At 44.1% G+C, this 25055-nt stretch overlaps 1 protein-coding gene across 1 annotated transcript; it reads left to right on the plus strand.

Moving 5' to 3' along the window:
• Positions 1-13019: 13019 nt before the first annotated feature.
• Positions 13020-24646, plus strand: gpr37b (G protein-coupled receptor 37b; the record flags this gene model as incomplete). The annotated part of the gene is made up of 2 exons (XM_079183604.1): positions 13020-14081; positions 23831-24646. The coding sequence occupies 2 exons, from the start codon at positions 13020-13022 to the stop codon at positions 24644-24646; spliced, it is 1878 nt and encodes a 625-aa protein (XP_079039730.1).
• Between the last annotated feature and the right edge of the window lie 409 nt (positions 24647-25055).

Below are 25055 nucleotides of genomic sequence, written 5' to 3' on the forward strand. Positions count from 1 at the left end.
CCATCCCCTCCATTCAATCCATTCAATCCATTCATTGGAGCCTCATTTTGACGTCATTGGTCGCCGGCAGAAATAGCTTTCCTACTGTGTCGCTCAGAAGGGTTCTGTTGTGACAAGTCGGACTGAACAGCTGAGTGGTTTGCTGACTGTTTGTCATTTGAATAGGTGACAGGCTGTGTTGACTGTCTGCTGTGTTGACAGAGTGACTGACTGGATGTAAATCTGACTGACTATCTATCTGTCTTCCTTAAGTCATTGGCTGGCTGTCTCGCAGGCCAAGTGACCGGTCATGCACCTGTTATTATAGGCTGGACAGCTTTCTCTGTGACACAACCAGCTTGGAGCGGTGATGGACGTCGGATCAAGCGTCGACTGGCTTTGCATTTTGTCATCTTCTCATGTCAGTAATATGACGCCTTAACTGGAGCTTGATTAAAAAAATATAATTGCATTGGTAATGCCCGGCTGAGTCAACTGCATGTGACTTTATGTATCCCATCACTTACTGTCAGAAGCTGATTGAGGAAGGCCTTTAAATGTGTTAGTGCAGTTTGAGGTGTTTGCCCGAGTCAAAGCAGAGGAAGTGATACTTTTACTGAAGCCAAAAGAATATAACAATCAACTTCATCAACCCCTCTCGTCTCAAAGGCGCTCCCCCCAGCGTCCTATACCCCCCCCCCACCCACCCACCCCCTGCTTACGTTCTCCTCTTAAAAGCCCCGTCTTCCTCCCTTTACAGTATTCCCTCTCACTATCCCTTATTTATTTTTGTCCACCCTCTGCCTTCTTTTAGCCCGGCATCTTTTATTCACACATCACTCTCTGCACTTTCTCAAGTTTTTTTTTGTATTTTTTTCCTCCTCACTGTCTTCCAGTTCGCTCATGTTTTTTTGGCAGTCATCTTCTGCCTCCTCTTTCAGACGGTTGGTTTGAGAATAGGAGTCGGAGCGGTAGAGAAGGTCACTGTGGAGATAAATGGAGCTTGTAACGGTCTGGCATCTCCTCCCCTCCGGCTTTGGTTTCCTCCTACCGTACTCCCACCGATGCATAATTCATATCTCCCTCGTTGTCTTTAATTGTTGATTTCTGTCGCCGTCTCTCCTCTCTTTCTAGCCTTTCACCTCTCTTCTTTGGTTGTTTCTGTTCCTTCTCACTATCTGCTTGTCTTTGCGGACCACCGCTGTCTTTGCCGTTTGTCTTCTTTCTTTTCCTCTTCTGTCTCTTCACGTCCCTCCTGACTTCCCTTTCTTCTGTTTTTCATATTCTGTTTCTCTCGATCTTTTCCCATGCCAAGTTGTTCTGTTGCACAAAACAATTAAGGTTGAGAAGTGAGTATGAAGAAACTGCTGGAAGGAGTTGGCACATGAAAGTTAGATAAGGGTCTGTTGTATGTCTGTTGTAATCTCTCTCTCTCTCTCTTGAGGTATGCCTGTGTGCAAAGTGTTTGTATTTGTATTAATTCGTGTGCAGCAGGCAGAAGCAAACCCGGAATTATCAAAACTTCATTGGCTTATCATTGAAACCAATGGGTGCGATCTTGGGGTCCACATCCAGTTTATTAATACATTGATGGTACATGGTTCACAGCGTGGCTGTACACTCTCATATTTCTGTGTATGTGTGTGCGGCCTGAACCCAGATGTATTCACCGTTGCAACATCATCATTACTACTATCCGCTGTTAGTGCCCTCATTTTGGCTCAACTCTTTTTATTGCAACCTAATATCAGGTTTTGTCATGAAAAATGATACTAGCACTTTCTCATCTGCAAAAGAAACTCTGTGGCCTTATGTTACACTATGCAATTTGCACACACACACACACACACACACACACTCTAACAACTAAGTGTTTCACCTCCTGAATTGCGCCTAACAAATGAGTGTAAATAAGGCCGTTTAGGTGCAAGTGTGGTACTTCATCATTTTTCCGTGGCAATAATTATTGGACTCTTGTTTTCTTTTGCTCATTTCATCTCAATGCAGAACTGGCTGGCTGGTTGAATTATGCATGTTTGTTTGTTGATTCCATTACAGAAGCAGATGTCTCAGCTGGAATAATGGAGGATGTTAAGGATGTTATTATGTTGTTGTTGTTGTATTGTTTTTTTCTTCCTCGTGCTGGTTGTAGAGATGATGAGCACTTTGGGGTATTTCAGCTCAATATGAATGAAATCTTCAGACACCGCTGCATGGTGAAGAGGTCAAGCATGGCTTTGTCATTGTGCTGCCAATATAGACCCAGCCTCATTTCCCTATTCCGGCTCTCTATTTCTCTGTGTCATATCATCCATTAACTTTCAGCCATAATGCTGTTTCATCCAGGATTTAATATCTGCATTGTAGTCCTCATTTCTCTACACAAACACATAATTTAACAATGTGACGAAGGCGGAGACACTGATGAAACAACTACTGTACATAATGCATCTCTAAATCACACACACACACACACTGTTTCCCGTCACCCGCAGACAAAAACAAAGTACTTCCATACTCTGCAGTAGAAATGAACACCGGGGCATTTTATGTCAGTATCTTTTAGTAGGAAAGCGCTGGCAGCTGCAGACTTATATACTTTCCAATAATCTCATTTATATGATAGTTTACAACCCCAAGTGGAGATTTTTCCTACTTCCGTCAAACTCGTGCAATAAGGACGTGACCTTTTTAAACCCTGCTCTTTCGCCTTCAAGTCTTGTAAAGACTGTAGTTGTATTTCTGTCATTCAGACCCAGGCTGTGAGGACATTTGTATGCAAATGAATTGTAACTACACACAACTGACAATCGACACAAATTCTTAAAGAAGGGATTGCGGCCGCTGATAGCAGCATGAATTGCACATCACTCGCGACTGCCATTCGCCCTGTCTCAAGGTCCGATACACCACAGATATTGTGCTAATGATATTCCTGTGCAAACACATAAAGTGCAATTTACCCTTTTTTTTTAAATCGGATTGCAATTCTCCATGAGTCAAGGTATACATTTTGCCACCAACCTGTTTTGCAGATAGCTGATATCTGTAAGATGTTTGATTTCTGGGAGGTGCACAGTCTCTGGCCATCGGTCGGATTACCGATAACACTTTGGGGGCAAGGGGCTATATTCAAAAGAAGCCAGTTTACAAGAACATTTGAAACCACTAAAGAGCTGAATCATTGTCAGACGATAGCTGTTGGGTTCCGAGATTGCTTTTTTCGGCCAATGTGTTCTGCGTCTTTTGCCCCCGACACGGACTGCGTACGTTCAACCAAAGCCTGCTCAAGCGTGATTGGTCGATGCTACTCTGACTGCACATGAATGCAGAAACTGTTTATAGAGATTAGGAGATACGCAAAATAGACACACTTTTACTTTGAAAACTAAACTTAACTGAACTAAAATGATGCTCTATGAAGGAAAAATCCATGACAATTGTTTTGTTGTCTTATCATTTCCACCCGACACAACCAGTTACTCCTCACAACAGCAGATGAAAATAAGGTCTTTCATAGCCCCAGATCCAAAAAGTAGATTTTTTTTTTGAAACAACTGTTTCATGTCTGACTTATGTCTTAATTTAAACAAACTGGGTATAAGTACAGTATCAAAATGTCTGCCTGTTGTCACATTCTCCTCTCCTCACAGGTGGTTCACTTCCCATCACAACCCTTGTCGCTTGTCATCTTGATTTCAGTTGTTTTTTTAAATCCCATCGAGCCTGAAGTGAGAGCAATTCTCACAGACGTCACAGGTGTGAAAGAGGTAAACGATCGACAGCTTATGTGAAGAGCTGATGAGTTCACCATGCTTTGTAACGGGTTTTGTCTGATATATTTTGGCGTTAAACTACATTCAGCTTATGTATCCCTCGTAGTGAATTGTATTTGCCAGAAAGTGTCTCAAAGATCGCTAAAAACAACATATCAGGGTAAGAATTTAAACCTGAACATGCATGATCATAGGCAGGGGCAGACTTTACCAACTAAAAGCTATAGATGTATTATTAAGTTTACATTTAAAACATGTACATTGGTTTAAGTATTCTAACTCAGACATACTATAAAGTAACATACAAAATGCTCTCAAAGCACTTCTTATATGATTATCAATGTCCCACTCCAGTTATGGGTTACATGTACTTGGATATTTTTTTTTTATGCAACTCCACCTCTAGAAGAGATTTAGTTCTGTAAATGTATTTTCAAAACTATAACTTAAAATGAGTTTGTTGTTCACAAAAGATTCACATTTTTCATTCATTCAAGCAAGTTGCATATGTTCTGGCATTACGACTATCTACAAACGTGTCACTATAACCACTTCCACAAGGTTCGCTCATTAAAACCGAATCTCGGTATAATTGTCATGCTCTTCGCACCTTCTAAACACTCGTTATTTGAGCAATCACATGCAAAATGATCCATTCAATCATCGAAAAATCTGTTTATAGATCTCGCCCAGTGCGATACACAACAGCATTGAGCTAGATAACACTGACTTATTGCACTGTACAGTACAGTAAGCAGACAGTGTCAACAAAAATAGTCGAAGAAAACAGGGATATATTTATAAAAAATATTTCCAGGGTTGACTGCCAGATCCTATTTATTTGTATGCTTCCTGAAGCTTGACTGTAATATAAGACGAGGCGACTGACTATCAGCAAGAGCAGGTTCGAACATCACAAAAGGTATTACTGCTGCTAGTTAAATTCATTGAAAACCTAATAAGAACAGTCATTTCTAAAATATATATTGTTGTTGAAGCTACTGTATGAGAGCAATATTCAAAACGTATGATAACTACCCCTAATGGCCAGTCCTACATGAACACAGAGCATGGTAGAAATGCAGGGTTAGCTGTTTGGAGCTGTCAGGCAGTAGACAGTGTGCCCAGCGGGACCCCGGGAGAGTTAGCTTCTCCATCCCAGCCTCTTCCTTCGTGTCTGGGTCACAGACTTCTCCTCCTCCTTGCTAGTTGGAGGCAACAAGGACTCCCCGGGGGTTTGTAATGAACTGCGGAGTCAGCAGCTTCTACTGTGCAGACACAGATATGTGTATACTCATTGACATTGCACCCGTGTCTAAAACCAGGCATACAGTGCAGGCAACAGCCTGCACAAATACACAAATGCAATGTGCAATTCTGTTATCTATTGACAAACAGACACATAGATGCCGTCACCTGTAAAACAGCGCTCTGGCACACCGTGTATGCCCATGTTTGTGCACCCACTCATGATGAAGAGCAGACCTTCGGAGGCAGGATTAACGAAGCGAGTAACGAGGCCACGCCGAGCCACAGTCTCCTCAAACTCCTCTCTTTCTTTGCTTCGCTTTCTCTGTCTCTTTCTTTGTTGGTCGACTCCACACATCAAGCTTCTGTGCCACTGGATCCCTTCTTCTTGTCTTCTACTCTGTCACTCTGTAGCTTCTACCTGTCTTAACTCAACTTGTTTCCCTGGCTGAGGGATCATCACAAGCTTTTCATACAAAAGTGTCTCTAAATATAGATAGACAGATATACAGGTAATGATGAAACTATAGGTAACACACACACACACACATACAGATAGGCCCACAAACACAGTCATTGTGTGAATAAGGATGTGCTTGGAAACAGGAAATGATAAATCACTCATAGAGCACACGCTTGGGAATTTTCAAAATCATGCAAATAGCAGAGCCAAGCCAAAGTGGTATCACTTCAACCATAACGCCTAATTGAATTCCTCTGCAGTCTTGCTTTCCCTGTCCAGGGAGGGCAGTTAATGGAGCCGACAGCAATATCATTAAAATACGTCAGGGTGCACATCCTGATCAGCTGCGTTTAGCAATGATTATGTAGGAAACAGACGATCAAGCGGTTGGAAAACAAGCACTGTTCTATCCCTCGCCTGTCTTTAGCGCTCTCTTTCTGTGACACAGTGACACCTGCTGACCAACTGGGAAACTACATACAGTTAACGACAATCATGCAGTGGAGAATGTTCCAGCAAATTCCCCACTCACATACACTCAAGCGCACTCATGTATGCAAATGCACACACACACACAAACATACTGCACACAAACTGCACGCAATTTAAAAAACACAAAAACAAATTGTCTACAGGAAAAGATAATATGCTGAAGATAAAAACTGGCCTGCATTTGGGGGCTTCTGTTTTTTTCCATCTTTACCTTCCGTCCGGCCTGAGCAGCAAATGGTATCCCCCACTGTGTTTGAATGGGCAACGTGTGAAATCTCAACCATCTGTGCGCTACTGAATTCTAACAGAAACTGTGCTGTGCTCTTTCAGTGTCAGGCAGACCGGTGCGGGGAGGATGAAAAGACAAAGGAAGAGCATCAGGTGGGTGGCACGCTGCCTCGGTGACCGGAGGTGAATAAAATGTCACCTCCGAAAACCTTCAATGCCTCCGAAAAATATTGGAATTCATACAGTGAATGCCATCAGATGGCTGCACAGTAAAGGCAGTTGAAAAAGCACAGACATATATTAGACACACTTTTACTGGACTGTAGGTTCAGCCACATTATTCGTCATCATAGTGTACAACATGGCCACAAGGAGCCACACAGCAATCAAGCAAGGATCGATCGTTCAATCAATTATGTTGGGATCCATACTTCACTTGAGAAATTGGAGAAGGTTTTTTAGCTTGCAAAGCAGATATTAGACACAGCCGCAGCTAAATGTGGTTATAGTAGGTTACATGGGGACAACAAAACAAACAAGGCAATAAAGCCTGAGATCAAATAAGAATTTCAGTTTTGAGAAATTAGTTGTAATATTGTTGAACTACGGTACAAGTGAGAGTTATCTTTAGGATTGTATTACTAAAGAGCTACTTGTATCAATACTCTGTTCTTTTTCATGACTAATTGATTGCTTGTAAAAACATATAAACTAATTTTTAAATACATTAAGAACAGGATTAGAATATAATTATATTTTAAATAACTAAATGTGTTTAAAGCAGCAACAGTAACGTTCACAACAGCAAAGTCACGATATAAAGTTATTAATATCTCGCTGGATAACAAATTTAAAATGTTAATTCAAAAAATGACATTTCTGAGTGAAGTTCATAAAGGATGAAGAACACAAACATCCGTCAGTATCAGTCATTCCTCCTGTCTTCTGTCCACCTGGTGTGTGTGTGTGTATGTGTGTGTGTCTATGTGTGTGTGTAGTTAGAGGAGCTCAGCTCGGACAGAGACGGCAGAAAAGATGTGCGCTGCAGTGTGATAATAAATTATACCGAAACATTAAAAAGTACGAATAAAAAGCACCAGTATCTTTGGGACTTATCAATATTCCTATTAAAAATAGTCTTTTTAGAATTTAGCGCTGGTGCCCGTTTAATGCTGAGTTTCGCGACTTAATTTAACGTAAAAAAGCAAAAGGCTCTTTATGCCATTCACTGAACCCCAAAATACATGACTGTGGGTGTTCTGGACAGCTTCCAAGTGGGTACAAAAGATACGTAGAAAGGTTCAACTTACGAATTAGCATATCAGCATATGTTATAAACATATGTAGAGAACAGCTCGGCGTGAATCTCTGCAAAAAGAACTTCTCATCTAATTGAAAGTTGTTTTCACCACAATGCAGTTGACTCACAAGCGAACAAAAGAGGCACAGATGATGCAGTGGCGTGTCTCCTAGATTCACTCATGCAACACTTAGGCTCTCTTCGGCTCTCTATAACAGACCACTTGTCATTGATTACCGCTCCGCTGCCGATGCCGTCCATTGGCATCGCATGATTAAGAAGCTCCTTGAAGCACTTTAAAGTTCTCAGCAGTTTCCTTTAGCGCACCTCAAGCAGTTGAGGTTGATCACACATTTTCAACAGAAAAAGCCACTGTCATTATCCAGAAGTGTGTGCTCAGCCCATTTCTTTTCACTCTCTATACAAAAGACTGTCACAAGCCATCACCTGTTACACCCAACACTCCTCACATGCAGTTCCTTCCATCAACAGCCTATATCTTTGTCCATCAAAGGTGTACTTGTACTTTTTTTTTTCAAAATTGCCTCCTTCATCTAGTGCCGTTGCACCAGATCTTATACCGAATCATACAAACCTGAACAGAAGTTAAATAACGGACTACTTTATTCCTATATTCTCCCTATAATGTACCGAGCTTAAAATTCAAGAGGCGACTGCATTCTGATTTCTATCACTCCTCCGACGGCAACCAGTCCCTATGAATGATTCTCCTTATTAACGTAGTCAGCTAACCAATTTTGGACCTCATCCCCACAACTGTGCATCGTTTCTTGAGGCCTTATCCGGAGTCAGACGAGGAGATCAATGTCAAACTGTTGGTGCAGGATCTGTGACTGGAGGCAGGTTTCCTTTTCTTCCATCAACTTTCAACATAACCCTCAATTTTAACATTATTGCCCCGACTCGATAAATTCGTCTTGCAGTCAATGAGGAACGCAACACATGCAGACGTGAACATAAAACGTAAAACACCAACCGATTGCATATGAAAGACGAATTATCAATAATTATCTGTGTATGCCACCCACTATAATGTGTGCCCCTCCTTTAGGATGTCGCTATAAACATGTGTTTGTTAACTAAATGTCAGGTTCAATAAGTCACAAAGTCTTTCTGTGTCTCCACTCTCCATGGGACTCATATGTCCACTGTATCAGGGTCAGTGGCAGGGAGATTTAATAATGTACTGTTATCTTATTCGTCTCAAAGTCGCATCTGCTTCTGCTCTCTGATGTTCTTTCTCACTTTGAAAGCTAAATAAGATTACCTTTCCCCCTTTAATGGTGGAATAATTATGCTCTCAATCACGGCTGGGATGAGATTCAAGGGCAACAGGAGGGTAATCAAATAGGCTGAAAGGCGGGATGAAGTTAAAGCCAATAACAGATAAAAAAAAAAAGACATTAGGATAGATTTTGGAAAATGGGCTCCGGCCAAAAGGTACGTGCAAGAGATGGGAGGAAGGCAAGACTCTCAAGGAAAGGTGTGGACAAAAAAACATTGAGAGACAAAAGGAGTAAAATAAAGAAGACCTAATTCGAGGAAAACCAAGTACCTGAAAGTTTCACTTCATTAGAAAAGAAATCAGCCTCTAACTTGAGAGTTTTTCGAACATAATAGTGAGATCAGGCGATTTAACTCATTCAGAACACTGAATATATTCAGTGTTCTTGCTACCCCTTCCCACAGCACCAGATGGCACCATTGAGCTATACAATGGCGTGTGCTGAGCCACTGTGAGTCATGTGTTTACCATGCTGCAACAGCCCGGAAAACAGACCTCACCAACTGAGAGCCTCCTGAAGATGTGCTGACATTATTGGACGATAATTCATCGTAAAGGGTTGAAGCTTAAAGGATAACGACGGGATTGGTGAAAAGCTCTCAGAACAACAGCCCATTGTATGAGGCTGTGAGCAGCGGGATAAAAGCCTCGCGGTTGAATGGATATTGGACAGAGAGAAGTGGAACGACAGGAACATCAATCTCATTGAGAAGCAAAACAGAAAAACAGTTTAATAGCTATGAAATCCCCCAATTTTGTCAGTGAAAGACTCTCCCACTGATCCTGATAGTTCATCGGGACGATTTCACCGTGTCTTACAAATTGCAGCAACAGGCTAGAGCTGATTAATACAATATCCGCCCTTGTATTGATTTATTTGGAAAAATAACTTTTACAGACAAGTCCGCGGGGAGGTCCAAGTGTAAATAATTTAGATGAGTGAAAGTATGAAAACTGTTTCCCCACTGGAGCCTCCCACACTGTAATCACATTTAATCTGACTGACTGCTTCTATATAATTCACAGAAGCCTCTATGCAGGCTTGTGTTTTTGGGATGTGTTGTCTGTTTTGTTTAGCCTGTGTCTAACTGTGCTCTGTGTGTGTGTGTGTGTGTGTGTGTGTGTGTGTGTGTGTGTGTGTGTGTGTGTGTGTGTGTGTGTGTGTGTGTGTGTGTGTGTCTCTGATTATCAACCATATTTGCGTGCGTGGGTGCATGTGTGTATAATTTATATTCCACACAGCCCATATAAAGTGAAATCTTCATGGTGCTAGCATGTTCTTTTTGCCGCCTGCATGCCCTACTAAACTCCAGACTTTCACTGTGTATGTGTGTGTGTGTGTGTGTGTGTGTGTGTGTGTGTGTGTGTGTGTGTGTGTGTGTGTGTCCTGCTGTGTGTACCCACTATTTGAGTTTCATGTGAGTGCACGCATGGTGTGTGCCCTTGATGTCCCTCTGTGTCTGAGTCGTTGAGTGTTTCCATGCATGAGTACATCTGCGAGAGAACCTCTCCTCTTTATCTCCACCCACACACGCCAACTAGCAGAGTCTCCACGGACCACACACACAATCGACATGATAATTACATGTGGAGTGTTGCCCCGTGCCTTAGAGCTGATAAGAATGGTAGCGTAAGTTGCTGTGGTGCTATTTTCAAGGTCAGACACACAGTGTAATTTGAAGGATTTAACCTGTGAAGCCCAACGGATGCTCAACATGTGAGTAGCTTTGCCGGGATTGGCTCGCGTGTAAAAGGACTCATTTTGATATCAAAGGTGGGGGAAAAAAATCAACTGTTTCCATTCATTCGAAAAGTAACCATGCATGACTTGACGCATGCACTCTGCAAAGAAAAGTTGACATGCAAAAAGTAAAATACTCCCCATCCATACTCATCAAGGGCTCATCAAAACTTTACATGTAGAACTTTTAATAAATTGAATCCAGGTCAGATGAAGATATTGGCAGGAACAGCTCCAGTTATCTATCTTTAGTATTCTCCCCCCTAGTGAAACTTGGCTGTGTGTGTGTGTGTGTGTGTGTGTGTGTGTGTGTGTGTGTGTGTGTGTGTGTGTGTGTGTGTGTGTGTGTGTGTGTGTGTGTGTGTGTGCTCCTGCCTGGTAGGAATTGGCTCCAATCACCTGTTTGATGTAGAAGGTCACTAGATGTCCGCTAAGTCTGCCAATTCACTCTCTCCTCTCTGTCTCTCTCAGTACCTGCGTATGTATTTGGACAACAAACACACAAATATGTAAGTATTTGCATGTTTATACAACTGTGTGTTTGCGTACACGTGCGTATACATCCATTTCTAAAAATGCATGTTTGCATACTTAGATGTGCGTGTGTGTCTGTGCACATTCATGTTGTGTGTGAATATGTTTCCCCCCACATGGTTCAGCCTGTCTGCAGTATGTGGTCTGAAGCTCCAGCAGTGTGAACTGTTTACTTGGAGCAGTACTTAGAACACTTGAGACATATAATGCTCATTTCATTTAGCCTAGGGAGTCTTGAATTATTGATTGAGCTACTGGACATACAGGATGGGTTGTGCTTGTTGTAGACACATTTCCTTGAGTATGCTAGTTTTGATGAAGGGGTCCTTAATCTAACAGGGCTGTGAGGGTATGCTTGACTAAAAATCTTTAGAACCACTGGTATAGCTGCCATTTATTATTTAATTTTATTTATTTAAGGTCTTTGAACCTTATTTTTTTACCATTTAATATTCAAGCTATTCCATCATTTCCTTTACTTTAAGCTTATTGTTTAAATTGCGTATCCATTACTTTTAGCTTTCAATCTTGAACCATTTGTCCACGTGGAGTTATTACATCTTTACTCAACAATATTTCCACGATTTCCATAATTACGCCCTGCTGTACGAAGACAGCAGGGCGTAATCCCTGCTCTAGATTGTAATGTATAGTTTGAGAACATGTCATTATATCAAACTGGAGAAATGACAGTAAGATACTGAGAGATGCAGACACAGAGTCAAGTCAAAGTTGAAGTGCATTATCACAGCAAGAGGTCAGAGTACAGTTTACAATAATTATACTTCGACCCACCTACGAATGTTTCCTCTCAGCTACATTTCAGACAACCTTTGCAAGTCTGCAGGTGTACTAGCCTCTTAATAAAGCCTACAGCACGTATAGGTCATGGTCAAGTGCCTGTTTGAAAGGCCTATTAAATGACCTCAAGCATCCTTTTTAAAGAAGAAGAAATACATTTTGAGAGTTGCCTTTCGTTTAAAGCAAGTGCAACTGTCACTCACTCTTTTATTCCTATTCGCTTTCAAACTATAGAAAGGAAGATTAAATAGCATCTGTTTAATGTTGTGCAAGTGCGGCGATATGACGGCACAAAATAAAATATATGTATTAGCACGTCTGTCGGGCGTGGCTGGCTTGGCTGCCGGAGGAAGGGGGGGGGGGGGGCTGTAGCCGTAGTCTGCTCGGGGGCTGCTGGATGCTCCGTGATGGATGAGGAGTGACAGATCGGGGTTAGCCGCCAGGGGAGACCATTTTTTTCCTCCAGCGCACGGTCCTATACCCTCCTAGAGAAAGCAGAGGAGGTGAGGCACTGGACGCAGAGGAGGAAGGGACGAGAAACGGAGCGATTTCAACCCCTCCTCTCTCTCCTCTCTGCCACTCTCTCTCTCTCTCTCTCTCTCTCTCTCTCCACTCCCGTGCATCACAACCTAGGGGGGCTTTACCCGGACTGCACCGCATTGACGCTGCTTCTGCTGCCAGCCGACCCAACCCACCAAACTAAGGCACTGACACACAGCGCGAGAAGGAGACGGTCTCTCTATAGCTGCAGTTACCCACAGCTGGAACCTGGGTGAGGTCCGGATTGTGTTTCGTGGACATGCAGCGATACCCTCTCCCACCTCTCCCTGCTTCTTTCTCTCCGGATCGGGACTCTGATTCGCTGTCCTGCTCGGTAATGTCAAGACTTTGGAAACGGGAGTGACCCCTGGGAGTGAGCCGGCGATTTTGAGATTACTGCATAGTGGCAAGACAAGGCGTCGGGATATAACTTACAAGTTTGCAGAGCTCACCGAATGGATGGAGCTGTATTCCTTGAAACCGTGAGCTCCCCACTGTGCCGTTTCCAACATGGGTGTTGACTGAATGGAGGAGTGTATTCCCCGCGCTGCCACCGAGGTATGAAGATGCACTTGTGAGGATTAAAATCTGCGCTCAACCATTCCTGGACCATGCAGATTCTGCCGCCTAGGGCGTTAGTTGTGTTGTTAGCCCACGCGCACGTATTATTATCTCTGAGAAACAATGGAGAAGTACGCGCTAAAGAGGACAGCAAAGCCGGCGCGTACTCTGCGAGGACTTTCCACGGGTCGCCACGGGAGAGTCGTCAAAACAAAGCCTGGGACCGCGCGCTCTCGCTGGGGCACGCCACAGGTGCGTCCTCGGCGGAGCCTCAGGCGCAACGGGCAATTATCCGAGGGCCCCTTAACTCCACTCATCCCTGGAAGAGGGTGATGGCAGGAGAAACGAGGCGAATTGGACACAACAAGCGCGACTTCAGCAGGACCGTGACACCCGTGGAGGATCCCAACGCCGTCTCACATTGGGACCCGACGCGCCACCACAATAAGAGGATAAAGTTGAATGGCGCTCTTAGTAGTACGGGGACGCCAGCAGGTGGACACTACAATGCGGCTAAGCCCTCCTCAATGGGCCGGGGAGACGGAGGAGGGGGGCCCGAGGACGGCGACAGGCACAAGAGGGGCACAAAAGACGAGCAGAAGAAAGCCTCCAAGAGGGGGAGAAGCCGGCTGAACAAAAGCTCGGGGGTTTTGTCTCTGCCTCACGCGTCGCCGTGGGAACCCATCCCCAAGCCGGTGGCCCTCACCTCCACCGACCTGCCCTTTGACCTCTTCACCAGGAGGACCGAGTTCTTCACTTTCAGGGAGGAGAACCCCTGGGACGCCACGCCGATCACCCCTCCCAGCTCGCAGGATTTCGGGGACGAGATCAAGAACCCCTTTTACCCGGTGACAAGTGAGACGTACGGCGCTTACGCCATCACGTGCGTCTCCGGGGTTATTTTCCTGGTGGGGATTGCCGGCAACATTGCCATCCTGTGCATCGTGTGCCAGAACTATTACATGAAGAGCATCTCCAACTCGCTGCTGGCCAATTTGGCTGTCTGGGATTTTGTGCTCATCTTGTTCTGCCTGCCCATGGTGGTCTTTCATGAACTGACAAAGTCCTGGCTGCTGGGGGAGTTCACCTGCAAAGTGGTGCCCTATGTGGAGGTAAATTCACTCTAGATTTGTATTCTTCTCTCATATTGTAATGCATACAGGCGGCATTGCCATCTGGAGGGATGACAGATGATTAATACGGCTCAATCAGTGTCATTTACACACCATCCACCTGAAGTTTCACACTCGTGTTACCTGAGTAAATTGACTTAAAGAGTTGAGTTTCAGGTTTTAAGCCCTGACTGGCCCGATAGAGTACAGGCATGGCTATAGGATGTCGCCTCAGCCAATAACAAGGAGACTCTGTTTGTCACTTGTTGTACACCTGCTATAGAGAGAGAGAGCCTCACCTGACCCTCAAGGCGTGTAGTCAACATATTATCTCCCATTCAGTCTGACCTATACAAAAACACTCTTCTCCTGTTGCTTTCACTGTATACAGTCGATGAAACGTTTTATAGCTAACCCATATTCCTGCCCACACACACACACACGCATACGCTCTCTCCTCGTCCTTGTCTTTATTCTGTTGGTTCAGTTCATGAGAAATGGATGGAAGCTGAGATTGTTGTTTTTTGTACACCATGTTGATACCTTTCCCTTTGTGTGCTCACCGTAATTACACCAGTGTCAGATTCACCAGCAAGGTGAATGTCTTTTGTATGCAACAGGGGTTTCCAGCTCATGGGTCTTAAGCTTGTGTAGCCATTGTCCCAACCTGGCTGAAGGAGGGACAAAGAGGGGAGGCAGCACACATGGTTTTTCTTTTTTTTTGGGGGGGGGGGGGGGTTAACCCAAATACATCATGAATTAAACATCGAACCAAATTGGAAGCAATACACTTACAGTACGGGTGGCATCTAAGGTGCATGAGTAAGTGAGGGGTGTGCTGTGCGGCGGAGTAGAAAGAGGACAGCAAATGTAATCAAACTCAGAAGAGACTAGATGTCAGGGGGGAGAGACGGGCAGTGAGCCAGAACAGGTGACGCCCTCCGGAGACCACAGAGCCGGCAGACGGGGAGGGCTGCCACATCATGAAGTGATGAATATGAGCAGGTGAACCATGTTATTATCTTCAAATCAGATTTGATGCAAGAATGTCCATGCCTGAGTAATTTGGGGGATGTTGAGGCTTTGAGTTTCGCAAATTGTGAAGCTCCCATCGCTTCTAATTACAGGACAGATGTGAAGACCAGCTTCTGGAGGCTGCATCGTATGTTCATATTTATTTCACCAAAGCCAATCCTTTTCTCCGTTCTTTTGAAATACGGCGTCTTAGTTAAAGAATGATACCACTGATAGTTCAGCAAGAAAATAGGTCACAACTAGAAATATGAGTATGCTTTGGAGTCACAACCTCAAGTCTGCTCATATTCACATAACAGTGGGGTGGAGTTATTCAGCTGTCTATGATTCCAAATTACTATCAGTTAGAAATTGCTTGCATTTGCACCTTCGTCTCTTCTTTTCTGCAATCTTGCTAGCCAGGTTTTGTCCTCACTGACCACTTACAGTAGTACAGACTGTATCTCATTTGCTATTTCTTTCTTTCTATTGCACACGGTTCGTTTTAACGATTGGGGGAGAGAGAGAGAGAGAGAGAGAGAGAGAGACGGAGCCCCTGCCTGTGTTATTGCATATGAGCTGCCCAAGGTCTACAGGATATTATTCAGTAACTTTAATAACATACTTACACTGCATGGACCGATGGCTATTCTTAATGCAGGGTGTTTGTGGAGGGGTGGTGTTCACTTGTCTCCGTGCATTTATTACTGCATGTGTGTTCTACAGTGAAGATCTATCAGGACGTGTGCACTGGGGCCTGACTGTGTTCACAGTGCCTTCGATGTGTGTGTGTGCGTGTGTGTGTGTGTGTGTGTGTGTGTGTGCGCGGGCATGTGTCAAAACAGGCCGTGAGTAATGCAGCCTGGGGTTCACTCTCTCCCTGTGGAACATTCAGAGAAACACACACACACACGGTCACCCCATGAGTGACTTTATTCTTCACTTAACCCAAATTCAGTCATGGGGAATATCAACATTAGGCCTGAAATAAAGACACACTTGCTTGGATGTACACACAACACTCTCACACAAACATGAAACCTAAACTTCACGTGTCCATGCATGCATAATCAGAAGATGGCACAGATAACGCGTCACCGTCCCCTAGGAGAGCAGCTTCCCATCGTGCTGCCTTCAGTAAACCTTGTTTTATTCAGTGTTTAGTAGAGCATGGAATCGTCCAAACCTCGGAGATTAAGCAATTATAGGTGTGAGATGTGACAAAATGTGACAGTAAAATTGAAAAAGAATGCTGCACAAAATAAAGATGTGGGTTACAGCCCGTCTGCATCATTTACGACACGCTCCTGTTTCATGCTGCCGTCGTTGCAGACAACCTTTCGAGGCAGTGGTGCACAGAGCAGCAAATTCAGGCAAAACTAATGGGCAATAATTAGCTTTTTGCACCTGGCAGTTGATTGGAATAAGACTGGAAAGTAGGCTAAAGTAACAAATAACCAGTGCAGTAAGCATTTTATAAGCCAGAGGGGGGAACGAGTCATTTGTCAAGGTTCGTTCAGAACGGTGCTGCTGTAACGCAGGGATTTTTGTCTCATTACCCCTAAATAAAGAGATGCTTACGAATCACTGTCTAAAAAGGCAAGAATAGAAGGGTGTGCTTTCATAGTAATCCAAATTGTGCTCTTTATTGGCGGATATCTATAGTTTGAGTTTACTACAGCATAAAAAAGAATATAATGATGCTGGTAGTAAATGACACATACACTGCAAATGTTGAACTGAAAACATTTGTGTATGAATTATGCAATTATGCATAGAACGTGTAGATGTAAGTCTTAAAGTATGAATATGTGATATGTAATGCAATGTGGAGAATTTAATTGCTCTACGTCAGCGATGTAAAACCCTATTCATATGGTTATCATGCATGTCTCTCAATTATTAATGACTATGCCCATTAGCAGACAGAGATGGCTGTGTTCACGGCACACCTTCTTTTTCCAAACCTGATTAACAGCTAATTGCAAATCCCCATCATGGGACATAAATCTAGTGACTCTCTACAGACTCATTGTCTCCTCAGTGGTTTATTGGTAATTCCACTAATAGTGCTGCCATATCACTGTTATGCTATAAAGTGTGAAGAATAATGCCTTTGCTCATTGATAGTATGTGCAAAATATTTTCCTTGGTCGTAATATATGTCCCCAGTGTAGGAAAAAAATAATGTTATCGCAAACATTTTCTCTTGTGCATTATTCTTTTCTGTAATACATTACCTTATTAACTGTCTGGGGACTCCTTTAGCTTGTGCACCATGTATACATCTGGCTTAATGTAATGTACAACGCCCTGTAGTCTAAAACTAATGGCGGATTTTGCCGAGGGACTTCAGCAGGCAGAGAGAAAGAAACGGACTGTTGGAGCAGAGAATGAAAGCGGCTGAGGAAAGTGAGAGAGCCATAGATTGGGAGAAGGAGAGAGAGAGAGAGAGAGAGAGAGAGGGGGCTGCATGGAGCCACAGAGGGCCGGAGGTAGACCCATTGAAATCAGTGGTAATGGCAGGACATACATCAACTTGACACATTCACTGTTCCAAATCTGTCTCTCACACACACACGCTTTCAAGTTTGTAATCAGAAATACAAATTCGGTCACTCTGCATGGTTGTGTAACATCCAGGAATATATGGCCATTTCACAGGACCAGGAGGGCCAACGTCTGAACACTGTTTTCTTTCTGGTGTTCACATATTCCAAAACTATAACTTCCCAAATCACCAGATAGAATTACTGTCACTTTCACTGAGATTTCCACCTCCTTGTATCAAGAAAGTTGTTGAAAAGAGATCCAGTCTCTCTCTCACCATGTACACTTATATACATTCCTTGTCTGTCTATATATCTAGCCTGTACACAAACACACACATGCACAAAGTCAGGGTGTGCTGATCCACCAGATGGGTGGGATGGCCTTCTCTCTACTGGTCACTGCCTCTCTCCCTCTCTCTCTCTCTCTCTCTCTCTCTCTCTCTCTCTCTCTCTGTCTGCATCAGCTATCTGTGATTAGAAGCAAGCCTCGGGGGAAGACACACTCACACCCACTTACATACAGTATGGGAGCATTTTGGCACGCACACATTTGTGGTAAAACGCTGAATGCACACATGCAGTTACAGCATAGACACCACGGTAGCACATCGACGCAAAGCAAGTGCACAAACACATACGGCCTCACGCCCTCTCCGCTCCTCCGCCCGTCTATCAGACATGCGAATGATAGTTAATTGGAAGATGTGTAAATGTGTCAGGGTATATAATTAGTGTCTCTACATAATGCATGATGGCGAGGGCATTCAGTCAGCTGAGTAGATATTGTGTTTTGAACGATGAGACAAGACCACACAACAGCACGGAGCAAAGATTAGGCTTGCTGTTGGATGCAATTAACCAAATTGGTAATTATCCACGTAAATATGAAATATTCATCGGATGATTACCATTATGAATTAGGTATGTTGGTGAAATGAGTGTGGACTGCGTTTCAGTTTCGGATCAACACGGAACAGGCCGGCCGGTAGCCAACCTTAATAGAATATAGTAGAAGAGAAGATAAGACTTTTGGGCGGGTTTCCAGCAGCTGCTGTACACTGAGAGAGCGGAATGAATTTTGAAATGTCCGGGGGAAATCTGCCACAGGTCAGGATATGATTTAATGGAAGAGAAATGTATTGTGCAGAAGAAACTCCCTCAGACACACTGTAAAAGACTTTAAATAGGCAAAAAGCCACAGAATAGAGTTGAACACTGTAATGGATGGTTGCTATTAATTGAATTGAAGCAGGAAACATGATGATTTATGAGTGCCCGCCCTACTTATTGGTGCATTCTATGGATCTCCGTTCCCGGCTGGTAGAGACTGTTCCTTTTGTTCATGGAGTAGAATAGAATTCGATTGACTGAAAGTCTGATCTTTACTTTGGAAACACTAGACACATTTAGCACAAGGTCCATTGTGGAGCTTTCGATCACATCACACAGTCGTTCCCGGCCGGGTTGCCTGGCAACCTCCCGGTGACAACAAGACTCCAGGAAGTTTTCGACACATCGCATTATCTCCGAAAAGACGCTTGCACGATGGTTTCTGGGAGGTGACGTTTGTGGCCTTTGGAAAGAGCCAGGCTAGCTGTTGTCAGTCAAAAGTGGAACTTGTGTTGAGAATGTTTTTGACAGAGTACAATACAAAACAAAACATAGTGTAACAAAGAGAGATACAGGCTTTTAAAGGTCTTTGCTCTGACATAATCACAGAAGAATCTTTTTCAGCCCACAACGAAGGATTTGGCCATGTGTCGGTTTGCCATAATCCCACACACACACACACACACACACACATCCACCAACCACACTTCATATGCACACGCCCACAATGAAATACACATTTTAATAATTCTGCATGAAGGTGGACGCGCATACTTATAACTGTGCATGCAAGCTCACATACATCAGTGTCCTGTCTCTCCCAGACACACAGCCCAGCTGTTAGACGGATGGTGGTTGTCAGTGGCAGGGTCTCTCTGGTTAGAGTTATGGTCTGCTGGAGCCTGCACTGGGTCACACACTCAACCTAGAAATAGGACTGCAGCTGGAATAAGCCTTTGTCTCGATCGGCTCGTTGTTATACGACTGTAGGTGTGTGTGTGTGTGTTGTTTTTCTGTCTCCACATTCATCACCTGATAACACCCATTACCCCTGACAGTGGCTGTATAGTCACAGTATGGCCGCCCAGGCTCCACCAGTCCTTGTTAAAACCCAATTAATAACACGGGGTCTTTGTGCCACCAGCTCACGGGACCTTTAATCAGGAAGTTAATGGGCCGTTATTAAAAACAGCACATGTGGAAATGTCTCTCTCACCTGCTGTGCAGATAGACGGCCAGACATGTGTTGTGGATGAAAAGCCTTTTTATGTTCTTTTTTTCCCCCCTTGGAAGTCCAAGGTTGAGAAGAAATGTATCAAACATCAAGTGGGAAAACGGTACTTCACAAGCGTTTATTATCGTTTTATGAGTTGGTTTGAATTGAGAGTGTCAAAAAAATTGTTTTAATGACAACACAATTTACAGATAATTCACAAAACTATAGTAAGGGCATATTTGGGAAATACACATAATTGCTGAGGGTTAGATGAGATGATGGATACCACTCTCATAGCCGGTTAGCTTAGCTTAGCATAGAGACTGGAAACAGGGAGAAGCAGTAAGCCTGGCTATGTCCAGAAGTAATCGTACACAAATAACACCACAACAAGGAATGAAATCTGACCTGTTAATAACTAAGCTACTGCTATGCTAAGCTGCCTTGTATTCAGTTTACAAACATGAGAGTGGTATCTTCTCATCCAACTCTTATAACTTAGAATTCCTAAAATGGGGGCGTAAAAACCATGAAAAGCAAAAAAAGAAAACTCACTCTGGAAAAATGCACACATTTTTTTTAGAACCATCTCTTCCACCCTGAGGCAAGCATGCCTATCATCTTGCCAGCAACTAAATTGAACATGACGGGGTCAAGGTTACTTTTTGCAAGAAATGCCACGTTAACATTGTTAATCATTCCGAAGATGTTGGCATATTTCTCTCTTCCTGTCACATCGGACCGTCTCTAACTCACTGATGTGTTCCCTTGCTATTGTCTCCCGTTCACTCATTCCTTTCTTTCTCCCACTCTTTTTCCTCATCCATTCTTCTGTCCCCGTTTCTCTGTCCCTCATTTGCATAACCCCCTTCCACAAACACACAGCTTCATCACCCTACCAGACCTGACTCCTGGACTCTCTCTCTTTCTCTCTCTCTCTCTCTCTCTCTCCTCCCCTCTAGTACAAAGCTATGCTTGTTCATCCTGCCCTTGCTCTCCACCCCATCACGCTGATCAAAGCTGGGTTTCCAGGTCCTCCATGACAGCCTTTAAAACTGTTCCAGCACTGTTGTTCAAGCTATGAAATATTCACTATGTGCAAGAAGCACCTGTCCGTGTGTACTGGATTGTGTGTGTGTGTGTGTGTGTGTGTGTGTGTGTGTGTGTGTGTGTGTGTGTGTGTGTGTTCCCTTGAAGCCACCATATGAGAATACAGATGTGCAGGTGTACAGGGGAAGAAATGGGTCACAAGTAGATGCGTAATATGATGCATGTTTAACTATTATAAAATAGAAAACTATTTTATTTCCTAGGGATGCAATGCCACTCTACTGATAAGAACCAGCTGTCACAAACACCTCATTGTTCTGCATGAAATCACAGACATGTATTCCTAGCATGCAGTGTTATAGTGTGTTAGCTGTGGAGTGGAGTGGGGAAATAAATAGAGAGCAATTTCACTGAATGGTATATACGGCAACGTGTGAGTCACGCGAATGAAGTGAGTAGAATCTCCATGTGTCGGCATCAGCAGGTTTGTGTTTTATTCATGATGGAGATGAGCTGATGCTGTCAAAATCCTGTGTAAACGTGAGTGCCATAACGGCTCCAGACTGACACTTCATGGCTGTTGCACTAAACACAATTGGATTGGATTTTGATCTTTTTCTCGAGGTCAAGGTACCAGCAGTATAAAGGGTTCATTTGAAACTCTATGTTGTAATCAATTCAATGTTTACGACATGTCAGATAGTGACAAAAATGACTGTTTACTGCAATGCCTACATGCATTAATGCATGATTTAATCAGGAGGAGGCTTTGTAACAACCGGCCTTACAGGATTTCTGTCACTTGTGCAATCAAAACGAAAACAAACCCTTTACCTTAACATGAGCGTGATTGACTCTTAGCTCTTTATAAATTACCTTTTCAAGACTGCTGCACAGTCTCCGGCATTTGTTCGAGTTTTGGTGCCTGACTTTCCAAATGCACGGGGTAACGAAGTGTAAGATGGCAACATCTGCGAAGTGCACTCAATATGTTGACACCTGCCCAAATCACCTGAAGGCTTAATCCGATTAGTGTGAATACACCACTCACATAAATATGCTTGGCTTAAGTCTTCTCTCTGAAAAAAAAAAAAAAATGCATCGCTTAAAAAGCTATTGAATAACAATAGTACTCGCTTTGGCTAAATTTCCAAACAATTAACTACAATGACAGCTACAAGATTGTGGCGTAATGGCACGTAATACACACCGTTACATTGATAACAGCTACTGTCCATAGTGCTGGAGTATGTTTATCTACCCCACTTACCCCTCACTGTTTCCTTCATTAGTCTGATTAGGCAACCATGTGTGTCAGAGGGTCAGTGTGTGTGTGTGTGTGTGTGTGTGTGAGAGGCCTAGATACACAGAACATGTTGCAGTGTGTACATCTGTATCTGTCCAGGCAGTATGTGTTTGGAGCACTAAACCCGTGGCTCACTGGGGCCATCTGGAAAGCTGGCTGTTGTAATTAAATTTGATATGAACAGAGGAAAGGAAGGAGGGATGTATAAGGGGGGCACTGAGGGTGAGGAGCTAAAGGAGAGTAAAAAGGAGGAGAGATAAGGGAGAGTCAGAGGGAGAAAAGGTAAGCAACGTGAGACAGGACGGAGGATGGGGGGGGGGGGTCAGTGGCTGTTCTGGCAGATGTTGGTGCTGGAGGCAAAACCATTGAAAAAACACACATACACACATGTCACACACACTCCAGCTGCAGAGAAATGTTTTGCACTCTGCCAGAATGACTGATAATCCAACAGATGCTTTCCGGTGCTGAGAAATGTTGTGAGCTCCCTCACAAGTTGCAGATAGTTTCACTTTGAGAATGCGGAGGCAATTAGTTTGATAGCATGAAGGTTTTGAGTGAAGCAGGAAAACAGTGGAATGTTTAGAGTTTGTTCATTAGTGAGACTCATTGAACAGGAGGTGTGAAAACACAGGAATGAGTGAGTGCAATGCTTTTAATCCACCCTGTCGCTCGCTCGCTGCGTGTGTGGTCTCTGTTTCTGTTTGTCTGCTTTCTCTTCTCTCTCTCACACACACACACACACACATTCAGGGATGCTACACAGTGTTAATAGCAGCTTACAGCCTGTGCATTGTGCTTCTGTTGCTGCACTGCTTGTAATTACACCAGTGTCAGGTGCACCCGAAAGGCCAACGCCACTCCTGTGTGCCCTGACGTTTATTTTTACGTGGCGTTTGGGCGACTTGACAACTCGCAGAAAGGCCTTTGTTTGCGTTTGATGCGAAGGAATCTTCTTGTTTACTTCACCGCCAGCCCTTCCCTTAAGATTCTGCAAGACACTGTCAGACATTTTATTACACAGGAGATCGTTTTGTCAGTGCCTTGTAATTATTTTATTCATTTAAGACGGGGGACCTGACAACCTCGACATGCTCATTTGGCAGTTGAAGTGATTATAGTGAAGTTTATTTATAGAGCAGATTTAAAAAAACGTTGACCAAAGTGGTTAACTAAGAGATTAAATGAAACACAGGAATGGACATTAATAAGAGATTATAAGTAAACTAATAAAATCCTAGAAGATACAAATAATACTAGATTATCTCTAGTATTAGACTATTGTTAGAATATCAGCTCTCTGGATCATTATTCTCCCTGACAGTCCTGTGCTGTTTCATAGAGTTTAAGATACAAACAGCATTTTTAAGGCGCAATGATTCAATCAAGTAAAGCCTCTGCAAGCCACCAAGACCTGTACATTCATTGTACGCAACGACTAAAAGGACGTTGATTCTGATGAATGATTGTTGTAAGAATTTGTCTTTGTCTGTTCCCTCAGGTGGCCTCTCTCGGCGTGACCACCTTCACTCTGTGCGCTCTGTGCATCGACCGCTTCCGCGCGGCCACCAATGTCCAGATGTACTACGAGATGATCGAGAACTGCACCTCCACCACTGCTAAGCTCGCCGTGATCTGGATCGGCGCTCTCCTGTTGGCCCTCCCGGAGCTCCTCATCAGGCAGCTGGTGGTGGAGGAAACGGGAGTCCCGGACGAGCCTCCCGTTGAACGCTGCATTATCAGGATATCCACCTCACTTCCCGACATGCTCTACGTGCTGGGCTTGACCTACGAGGGCGCTCGGCTGTGGTGGTGCTTCGGCTGCTACTTTTGCCTCCCCACCCTCTTCACCATCGGGTGCTCTCTGGTGACGGCGCGCAAGATCCGGCGCGCAGAGCAGTCCAGCGTGCGCAGCAACAAGAAGCAGATCCGACTGGAGAGCCAGATGAACTGCACCGTTGTGGCGCTGGCGATCGTCTACGGTGCGTGCGTGGTGCCTGAGAACATCTGCAACATCGTTTCGGCGTACATGGCGGCAGGTGTTCCCGAGCACACCATGTCGGTCCTCCATCTCCTCTCCCAGCTGCTGCTCTTCTGTCGGGCCGCCGTGACGCCGGCGCTGCTGCTTCTCCTGTGTCGCCCGCTGGGCAGAGCCTTCCTGGACTGCTGCTGCTGCTGCTGCTGTAACCACGCTCCCTCCTCGGCCACCGCCAGTGACGATAACGAACACGAGTGCACCACCGAGCTGGAGCTGTCGCCGTTCAGCACCATCCGCAGGGAGCTGAGTAACTACACACCTGCTGGCTCCAACTGCTGAACAGACATTCCTCAGCGGGGATGAATTTACTAGCCTGCTATTAGCCTTTGGCAGACTCAGCTAGGAGAGATTTGCCTTACCTAGTCTAGTCACGTTTTCAAATGGGTGCATGAAGGAAGTTGGACACTGAATAATCACATTCAGCCAGTGTCCTCCATCCTCAACTTTCATTCCTTCCAATAATTCTGTACACTTTACAGTAACTTTATAACCCAGGAAATCTAACAAAGAGCAAACTCTTCTTTCATTCGGGCCCTGGTGTGCTCCTAACACAGGGTCAGTACATATTTTTAGCAATCCTGCCTGAAACCTTTAAAACTGACAAACCTCCCTGCTGTAGACCTTGTATGCCTAAATATCATTGGACAGTTGGGATGGCCTCCTGGCCTGTCTCATGTCTGGGTCCACA

The sequence above is a fragment of the Pholis gunnellus genome (assembly GCF_910591455.1).
Source record: "Pholis gunnellus genome assembly, chromosome: 22".
NCBI lineage: Eukaryota > Metazoa > Chordata > Actinopteri > Perciformes > Pholidae > Pholis > Pholis gunnellus.